At 37.4% G+C, this 10,235-nt stretch overlaps 2 protein-coding genes and 1 long non-coding RNA gene across 4 annotated transcripts in view; all 3 read right to left on the bottom strand.

The window, feature by feature from the left end:
- Positions 1-874: 874 nt before the first annotated feature.
- Positions 875-3,698, bottom strand: LOC105558510. Of its 2 annotated transcripts, XM_012006226.1 has the most exons (7): positions 3,203-3,698; positions 2,657-2,795; positions 2,358-2,570; positions 2,094-2,189; positions 1,845-2,006; positions 1,059-1,518; positions 875-995 (listed from the first exon to the last, which is right to left on the bottom strand). In XM_012006226.1, the coding sequence occupies exons 1-7, from the start codon at positions 3,351-3,353 to the stop codon at positions 891-893; spliced, it is 1,326 nt and encodes a 441-aa protein (XP_011861616.1). In that variant the 5' UTR covers positions 3,354-3,698; the 3' UTR covers positions 875-890. The 2 variants fall into 2 exon arrangements, with proteins under 2 accessions (XP_011861616.1, XP_011861615.1); XM_012006225.1 differs by having other exon boundaries at positions 875-1,518.
- A 3,321-nt stretch (positions 3,699-7,019) lies between these two features.
- LOC105558511 lies at positions 7,020-7,688 on the bottom strand. Its single transcript, XR_001008675.1, has 2 exons — positions 7,646-7,688; positions 7,020-7,440 (listed from the first exon to the last, which is right to left on the bottom strand). It is a non-coding gene; the product is annotated as an uncharacterized LOC105558511 (long non-coding RNA).
- A 247-nt stretch (positions 7,689-7,935) lies between these two features.
- Positions 7,936-10,235, bottom strand: part of LOC105558516 (filaggrin-2-like) — a 6,994-nt gene continuing 4,694 nt past the window's right edge. Inside the window, exon 3 of the mRNA XM_012006231.1 lies at positions 7,936-10,234. Within this exon, the coding sequence (XP_011861621.1) occupies positions 8,057-10,234 (2,178 nt within the window). The 3' untranslated portion in view covers positions 7,936-8,056. The remainder of the gene's footprint in view (position 10,235) is intronic.

A 10,235-nucleotide genomic window follows, 5' to 3' on the forward strand; every position in this document is an offset into this window, starting at 1 on the left:
TGGCCGCGTTCAGCAGACACAACTGTTGAGTGAGCGCTCAATGATTCCTTAACATGATTGGCTGGATCTAAAAGTATTAGCCAATCATACTGAGCGCTCACTCAACAGTTGTGTCTGCTGAACGCGGCCACTATTTAAAGCCCGCTGCAGACGGTGCTATTTTTCCTGCTGGAGTGTTTGCAATCTAATAAATTAACATCGTTGTACCACTCAGCACTCAGGATTCCTAGTAATTTAGTAAATCGCGAGCAATCCAGCGTCGTCTGCAGCGGGCTTAATAAAAAAATTAAATGAACAATGATAGTGTTAATAATCAAAATGAAATAAGTGAAAGGATTTCACCAGTATGATAAATACAAGTGTCATTAATTATTAAATTACTAACATGATAAAAATATATTGATACATATATGTATAATATTAAAATTATTAGTAAAAAATTAAATAAAATATATTAATATATTGCATTAATATAATTAATACAGCCGTAAAATTAATAAATTGTTTATAACAACCACAATTGTTTATAACCCAACATGATATAATATGAAAAATATAAATGAACAGTAATAATAATTTGTTTCATTTATTTATTTAAATGACTGAGAATGATAATAAAAATTTATGATTTATCTGCAGCTTTTGACGATTCATATAAAATTAATGGAGCATTTAAATGGATTTAAAAGGTCTTAATGTTATTTTTATTTTTTAAATTTAAAAGAAATAACAAATTTAACAAAATTTTTTAAATTAATAATTTTTACAATTTCTTTTACATACTGCGTTTTCTTTACTTATCTACTAAATTGTAATTTATAAAAATATTTTACATAATGTTATACACTAAAATTATAAATATAAAATTCTTATATAGTAAGTAAGTAACTTTATTCCCTTTCGGGCAAAAGTGGCGCTTTTGAAGGGAGCGTTCCCGAACCCTTTACACTTCCTCTCCTTCTCCCTTTCTTCCACGCGGCCCATCTTCTTAATGACTGTAACGATGGCAAAGGGTAATTCAATTTCGTACGAAGATAACGGTAAGCTTTCGGACTTACGTTCCGTAACGAAATGGCTGAAGCATAGTCATCGATGGACCACTGAATCCATTTTTTCTGCGTCAAAATGCACTGTATTTGCCCTTCTGTGAAGTAGGGTTTTAATAGCGTTCTAACGTATTCTTCTCTTTCTTGAGGAGCTTTTCCGATTGCAGTATAAATGCTCGCCAATTGTGCTTGAAGATCGTTAATTAATTTTAACATTTCTTCCTTTTCGGCAGAAATCTTCTTGACTTGTTCCTCTTTCTCTTGCAATAGTTGCTTCAATGCCTCGTTTTCTGCTTCTACTGGTGTTTGCATTGCCAAATCTGTGCAATTTGATTGCATGTGAAATGCGTGCAGTGACCGATAATGATGCACTTCTGCCTTAAGTAACGTCACTTCTGCTCGTAACTTGTCCATTTCGGTCGGCTTTGAGGCACTGGTAATGACGCTTTTATCACAGTTGTCCATGAAAAAGCTGGAAAAACATTGTCATATAATTAATGGTATTTAAGATAAAGCAATATACACAGTGTATTAAAAAACCCCGCAATAGGGATATATTGCCGAATTGAGTAATTTATACTGAATAGATTAAGTTATAATCGGAAACGAATTCAATTTATGTGAAAATAATTTTTAAAAAGTTAATTTAATTTCTGATTATTTAATGTCAAGCGTTAAAAGCATATTAATAGAAGTATATTAATAGAAGTATATTAATATTTTCTGAGTGGATATTAAATACACCGTAGAAGAATTAAGCCGAAAAAATTAAAATGTAAATGTAAAAAAAACAAGTACCGTTGTCTACGTGTCGACAAAGGGGTATTTTCGTCGCTGCATATTATTGCTCCTTCTGGAGTAACTTCAGCGCTTCTTTTTGAATGCGCCTTGCCACGTTGTTTGCGCTTTCTTAATGCGCTTGCTCTAACATTGTATGCATGCGGTTGAAATTTCAATGATCTGAAAAAAATACAATAATAGTTATATATATTTATTGTAATGCTAAGATTTTAGTAATTGATGAATGCACTCCTGTGCATAGCCTACCTTCTAGGAAACGTAAAATTGCATTCATTCTCGAGTGTATGTAATGCACTTGGTGGTGAACCAATAACTCGATACCGTTTGTTCAACCACGGATTACTATAGACAGATATAAAACAATGTAACATTGATAATTAATTAAACCATGTGAATGAAGAAATGACATATGAGAATTTTACATTATATATGACCAGTCGAAAAATGACGTCATACTTTATGGAAATTCACAAATAACATTGATAGTATATAAATAATTTTTTATTTTACCTTCGAGAATGCCTTTTTGGTGTTGCTGTAATGCCATCAGTTTCATTCGGACCATCAAGATTTTCATTTGTATCGCATAATTCATTCAATGCGTCAGTTCCACTGTTGGTTTTTTCACGCTCATCGGCTATAACCCTGCTTGTGCCTGGATTGCAGACAAGTGGAAATTCTTGACGAATGATATTTAAATCCAAGTTTACTGGATTATCAGCTCTGAAACGTGTACAAAAATGTATGGTATTATTTATCACGTACTTAAAAGATGTTACATTTATTATGATTGTGAATAAAAATTATACCTCTTTTCTGTTGACGTTAAAAATAAAGTCGGTATAGCAGTTTGTAAAAGGCGCAGTCTTTTCTTGCAATCGGGAACTTTTGATTTTTTCTTTGGTACTACGAATGAGTCCTCAGAAAAATGCAGCGAACACACTTTTGCTAAACAGGACATATATAATTTAATTTTAAATATATTCGTAACATACATAAAAATCATACAGGTTAATAAATAAAGAATATAAAAATAATAATAAAAAGAGTATTCTCTTGATGTATTACATTATATGCATGTAATGTACACGTAAAGGCTGTGTAAGCTCAGTGACAGTTATTTATGCGCAAAGAAAAAACAATTAATTTTATTGTGATGGTCTATGTTATATCCCATGTTTATTTTTCTGATTTATCATCGTAACAGAATAAATTGCTTTTTCTTTGCGTACAAATATCTCTCTGAACTTACAGCCTTTATGTGTACATTATTTGATGCATTTATTTTTAAGCGGTATGCAGGACAGTTCACGTTGTGAATAATTAAAATAAATAATAATTGAGAATGAACTTACCTGTATTTTTAGATATGCTATTTTCTCCGATTTTTCGCAGCCAAGCTTCGCGTATAATTTGATTTTTTGGCAATAGAAAAAAATTAATACGCTCACCGCTATAACCATTTGAATTGCTATTGCAACCACTCACTATGCACGAATTCACCATTTTGTACAATCACTGATCTCAATGATTTTTCCGAAATTCTTACAAGCAAAATAAATCTTCCGAAATTCTTGCCTACATAGAAAACGGAGTGATCATAACCTTGATCGCGTGTACAAAAGGCCTAGTGCACTAGTTCAGTAGTGCAGTAATAAAGAACAGGCCCAAAGATAGAAAGAGAAACTACGACGCTCGAATGCGTGAAACAAGGACGATAGATGCAGCATACCCAACTTACCAACGCTAAATTTTTTTTACTTTTCACGGTTGATAGCCCTGGGAATCTATAGCCGTCGCAAAGCAAAAGTAGGCGTGGTTTAGCCGAACTGAGCACACCGTGTTATCCCTTCCACCATGGTCGCAAAGCAAAAGTAGGCGTGGTTTAGCCGAACTGAGCACACCGTGTTATCCCTTCCACCATGGACGTAAGAATATATGGACGGAGCGTAATGTAGGATTTAGGACGAGGGGACCCAAGCGAGCGCGGTGAGGGGAAATTAGGTGGCGGCCACCGTAAAACCGTGGTGGCGGCCATATGTGATGACTAGGTGATTGTATAGGACGCCTCGTGATAGGCTGGTAGCGTCGCCGCCATATGTGATGACTACTTTTCCCCTCACTGCTCTGGCTCGGCCCCCGCTAACTTACACTCCGTCCATATGTATATTCTTACGTCCATGCCTTCCACCATGCATCGACATGTAGAATGGACTGCTCATGGTTATGTCACAGTATAACCATAGTATAACCACAGTATAATCAGTATGGGCACTCGCTCTTTTGTTTCACGTTCGCGCCGATCCGTACTGCGCATCCGACATGTTTTAGTTATGACCAATCACAGGATTTTTGTACGTGTGTTAGTGCAAAGTCGGTGTGACATTGAAAAATTTGCAGTGTTGACGAATAACGCGTTAATACTTTTATACGTTGGAGCAAGTAATTACATTAATTACTTTTATTAGAACATTTTCTTTCGTAGGCCATTTCTATTTACAATAAATAATGTACGCCAGTTCGTATGCGCCTTTCTTGGATACGATCCTGAAAAGGGCCCAGGCACTTTTAGCCGTTGATACACTGTTGGATATAATAAAAACATGGCGGAAAATTGAGAACGCTCAGATCAAAGGTGCCGACAGAGAGTGGGCATACTGGTTATACTGTGGTTATACTGTGGTTATACTGTGGTTATACTGTAGTGGTATACGTGACGTAAACTATAGATTTGCAGTACTGGCAGTGCATATCGGAACACAACCAATGGCCGCGTTCAGCAGACACAACTGTTGAGTGAGCGCTCAGTATGATTGGCTAATACTTTTAGATCCAGCCAATCATGTTAAGAAATCATTGAGCGCTCGCTCAACAGTTGTGTCTGCTGAACGCGGCCATTGTAGACCCGGGCTAAAGGGTACTTTACATGCTTTACATCCTTCCGCGCGCTTGACGCTCACATGTAAACGGCACCTTAATCGAGATCATTTAACCGCCGTTTGTTTGGTTGACGGCGGTCGAAGGTGTGCGAAGCAGGATTTTCTAATTTCACAGAAATCTTCGCTAGTGAGCCATTAACAGTAATTCTCACCGCATCTCGTTCGTGTGCTCGTGTTGCGTTATATTTTGTCGCAGACATGGCAGTGCAGCCTAACCAACAGTTCAGCATGGGTACATATAAGCTGTTTTATCTAACCACAATCTTACAGGGCGCTTACGTTGTTTTCATATAAACATTTCTTTCAGATCCTCCCACGCAGCAGGGCTTTGTTAGATTTTTTAAAAGTCTCCCGGACGTGAGTAGGCAATATTGTTTATGCTGCACATGCATGCAATCGTCGAAACTTTATTTTTTATAATTATTTATGCATTAATTAAACTCCTCTAATATTAACGATTATCTCTATGACAACGATGCGTCCTTGCGTCTTTCTATTAATATATGTTTAATAATTTTTTGTTTTGTAGAAAGGCGCTGTGATTGGCATTGTATTTTCTTTTACATTATTGATGAATTACAAATACATATTTGAAGGGAGATTACATATTAACAAGGAGTGAAATAATTTGTACTATTGTATTATTGATACAACTGTCGTTTGAAGTATCTAGTGAAGCATAAAGTATTACGACAAAATAATTTTTCCAGATTTGTACAGTAGATTGTGCAATTTTTTTTCCTTGCATATAAATGTTCCAGCTTTTGCGATATTTGTGTCAAAGAAATGAACGTGTTTGATATATAAATGTAGATGTAAACATTATCCTTTCAAATTAATGTGATATATTATCCTGTTGATTTATAATAGATCTGAGAAAAATAGTTTTACCACAAATAAACGATAGAGTTTACGATAGAGAAAGATAACCCACCAGAATTTATATTAAACATATTTGAACCAACCTGAAATAGTTTTCTAAACAGAGCTGATTTTTCTGGGTTACATAAAATCGATCACTCTTTTAAGGAATATTGAGTGATTTAGTCGACCCAACTGGCATAAATTTTATTAAAATGTATCCACATACTGTGTTTTGTTTTTTCATTATCCAATTGAATTTCTTGATCATTTTAGTTTTAACGGTGTTATTATGTTTATTGAGTTTATTTGTGTTGTATTTGAAAAAATTGTCTACTAAGTGTTGAGGCATTGATGTATATAACAAGTCTTCGATCTTTGAAATTTGTGATGTAACGTGTTTAAGGGTAAAATTGATATCCCTAATTTCAAAATTTAATAGTTGCTTTTGGCTACGTTTTTTAAACGCTTGAAAGCTGTGTTTAGCGTAATTACTATAGAACTCTATGTTAAATTTCAGATTAAAAATATGTGGTGGTAGAACTTCCTGTCGTCGGCAGCGTAACAGGAACTTTAGTTGTTGTTTCGAAGAGTGGAACTTATCTTTCATGTTTCTCCATAATTTTAGTTTTTTGGTACATTCAGGACCATACTGTTTGGATATCTTGTTGAAGAAACTATCGTTGGAGAACACCATTATTCGGTCAGGGTGTATAATGACGGAGGTAGATATTGAAGTTCTACCAGAACAGGAAGTTCTACCACCACATATTTTTAATCTGAAATTTAACATAGAGTTCTATAGTAATTATGCTAAACACAGGTTTCAAGCGTTCAAAAAACGTAGCCAAAAGCAACTATCAAATTTTGAAATTAGGGATATCAATTTTACCCTTAAACACGTTACATCACAAATTTCAAAGGTCGAAGACTTGTTACATACATCAATGCCTCAACACTTAGTAGACAATTTTTTCAAATACAACACAAATAAACTCAATAAACACAATAACACCGTTAAAACTAAAATGATCAAAAAATTCAATTGAATAATGAAAAAACAAAACACAGTATGTGGATACATTTTAATAAAGTTTATGCCAGTTGGGTCGACTAAATCACTCAATATTGTTAATTATTTACTGGCGACATCAATATCTACCTCCTTTTAAGGAATGTTCTCTTGGCAGTTCGGTCTTTTCTATTAATATCTATTTTTCGTCGAGAATAAAAATTGAGAAAAAATGGAAGCGATTACAATTCAACAGTTCCGAAAGGAGACTCTATCCTTATCTCTGAGTTACTGATGAAATATTTTATGAAAACTACAGATGTTACATAAATAAACACTTATACGAAGAAAACGTGTAAGTATAGTAAAAGATTCTTTATGTTTATACACTGTAAATGGATGTGACACTCCTGCTGGAAGGGAAGATACGTTTCTATTTATATAAAGTACGAAATTGTCTTAGTTTTACTATAGTAATGTTTCATAATACTAACTCAGAATATTAATTGAAGTTATGAACTTGTGATATACATATGTGTTTACGCGTCTTATTCCTGATTCGTCTTGATTTTATTTGTAACTGCAAACACCCCGTACATTATCCATAAATAAGTCTAACAGTTCGGTATGTCCCGATCGAGGCTGCTGAGGACATTGTGGTGTACAAATTTCAGGCATTACTAGGCATTCTAGGCATTTTTTGAGCATTGTGAGTGTAAAGCCAGGGGCGCACGATACTATTTTATCTGCTGGATTGCTTGCTTGCGCCTATGCTGACAATCTTGCTGTCTGCTAGGCTGGAAATTGTGTGTCTGCTTGATTTCTGAGATAGCACCAGTTCTGTATGAGAAATAAAGCAGATCAGCTAGTAGCGTGGCAAGAAGACATGCAATTTCCAGCCTAGCAGACAGCGAGATTGTCAGCATAGTCGCAAGCAAGTAATCCAGCAGATAAAATAGTATCGTGTGTCGTTGGCTTTATTTGGCCTTGCTGAGGCATTATAACGAATCTAAAAAGATAAAAAGATAAAACAAGATAGAACAAGGTAAAATAAGATAATAAGATAAAGTAATGCCCAGTGGGCATTGGTGTACATGACTTTGGTCAGTGGTTTACACCTCGTTAGAGTGCGAGTGAAATTTTGCTTAAATAAGCAGAGGAAAGTCCTCTGTTATGAGATAAGTTTCTAATATAAGATAACAGGTTTTCAACATTCAAATTCAATCGCAATTCTTTCTTTCCACTAAACAGATTTCACTCTAAGGGCAATAAATTCACGGTGGAACCAACAAATGATGTCTATTAATTTAGCGGAAACCCCGCTATCTCATATTAGGAGCCTATCGCACAATAGAAGATTTTCCTGTAATTCTTAAATAAGTGGGATACGGTCGAGACTAGCCGAAGAAGTCCTTGGCTTTTTCCTTAGCCTTGTCGTACGTGTTGGTTATTTTATGGCCCACTCTGCGCCAAAAGGATGGCTCGGTTGTCGTAGCTTCTGCCGTCTGCGTCGTAGTTTCCACCGCTTCGGTCGTGGTTACAATTTGCGGTGTGTAGCGTACTGTCGACCATTCATTCCGGGGTATCAGTGATTCCCTTGGTTTTTCCCTAATGTCCCACGGATCGTCGCCGCCCAAGGGTGGCAAGGTAACGCTGGGATTCGGCTTGACTCTGTTGTAGAAGTCATTACTGTGCGGTACGTCATACGGTCCACCGCCTCCGTACGCTTGCAAGATTCGTGACTCCGGTTTATCGTTCGTCTGTCCCGCAGTCGGTTCGTCCGTCGGCGTCGATCGTTTCTCTTGTTCGGAAGTCGGCTGGGAATTTTGTAGTGGAATTACCTTTGACGGGATTTGGTCAGAATCTCGATTGAACTGATTGTCGAAGTGGGGCGTTTCAGTTTGTTGAGACGACCCCAATTGCTGATCGTAATTGTCACGTTGCGACGATTGAGAAATGTACGAATTTTGACGCTTATCTTCCAACGTGTCCTCGTCCTGTGTCTCTCGTTGGTTAAAGTCGAATGGTTTGGACTGCTGCTGCGTATCTTCCATTTGCGGCGACACCGAGCCGAGGTTGTGACGAGGATAATAATTGTTATGCGAGCCTTCAACGCTAGTCAAGTCGCTTGGATGGTAAGTATAATGCCATTGCAAGCCTACCGTCGCGTCGTTTGACTTGTGCACCCAGTGCAAGCGATCCATATTTTCCTTCTGGTTGTCAAACACGCTGCCTCCTTGAGTCGGATACAGAGTTTGCGACGTGTGATGATTGGGTCCAGGATACGTCGCGCGACTGCCAGATTCGACAATCCTTCCGTGGAAGTTGTCTATATCAGCCTCCGGGTTTACCTCGACCGGCTTAGAGACGTCGTCAACAATCGTATCTGTTCCATCTGTATGTGATGTAATGACATCATGTTTCTGATATCGTGGCCTCGGTCTTGGTTTTGGCGCTGGTTTTAATTGATCTTGATTGGTTTGCTGAGTCAGATCTTGATCAAAGTTCGGTCTTTGCGACATTTGTCCAAGCTGCCACTCGGATGGTTTGTTATTTCTGTCGTTGTAGGACGGATATCGATGCGATTGTTGCGAAAGATTATCTATATCCCACCCATTTTGTTGAGAATATTGATCCAAACGTTGAGTCTCGTGTCTCGGCCAGCTAGGATTTCGCTGCTGTTCCCTTTGTTGCCCGTACTCCAAATGCCCTGCTGTTTGCTGCGAGAAATCATCGAATCCTCCAGTCTGTTGAGTTAGGTCTTCGTTCTGCTGAGTCAAGTCTTCCAAACGATAGTTGCTGTCTCTTGGTTTACTGGATCTGTGCGGTTGTTGCAGTTGTCCGAATTCCACGTGTCCCATTGTCTGCTGCGTAAAATCATCAAATCTTCCCGTCTGATGAGTGAACTCTTCATTTTGCTCATTGAATTCCTCCAGACGTTGACTTTGCGGCTTGGCAGATTTATCTGTCGATTGCATTTGTTGACCGAATTCCAGTTTGCCAACGGATCGTTGCGTAAAATCGTCTGACTCTACCGTCTGCTGTGAAAATTGTTCATTTTGCCGTGTCGAGTCTTCTAGATGCTGATCACCAACAATTTGCTGTCCAAATTCAAGTTGACCCTCTGTTTGCTGTAAAAACTGTTCGCTCTGTTGGGTTAGGTCATCTAAATGTTTATTATCGACAACGTGTTGTCCAAATTCATGTTTATCTAGTTGAGTTTGTTGCGTCAGACTTTCCGATCTTGCTGTTCGCTGTGGGAATTGCTCCAATTGTCGAGCGTCATCAGTTTTCTGTCCAAATTCAAGTTTACTACTCGCCTGTTGTGTGAAATCGTCGGATTCTTGTGTCTGCTGCGTTAAATCCTCTAAGTACGGATTATCAATAGTTTGCTGGCCAAATTGAAACTGACCCTCCGTCTGCTGAGTGAATTGCTCGCCCTGCTGTGTTAAATCATCCATATGATGATTATCAATGGTTTGTTGACCGAATTCAAGTTCACTCGTTTGTTGCGTGAAGTCGTCAGAGCCTTGTGGCTGTTGTGTAAACTTGTGTTCACTCTGCTGCATGAAGTCC

The sequence above is a fragment of the Vollenhovia emeryi genome, unplaced genomic scaffold (genome assembly GCF_000949405.1).
Source record: "Vollenhovia emeryi isolate VEMERY1.0 unplaced genomic scaffold, V.emery_V1.0 DF939338.1, whole genome shotgun sequence".
Lineage (NCBI taxonomy): Eukaryota > Metazoa > Arthropoda > Insecta > Hymenoptera > Formicidae > Vollenhovia > Vollenhovia emeryi.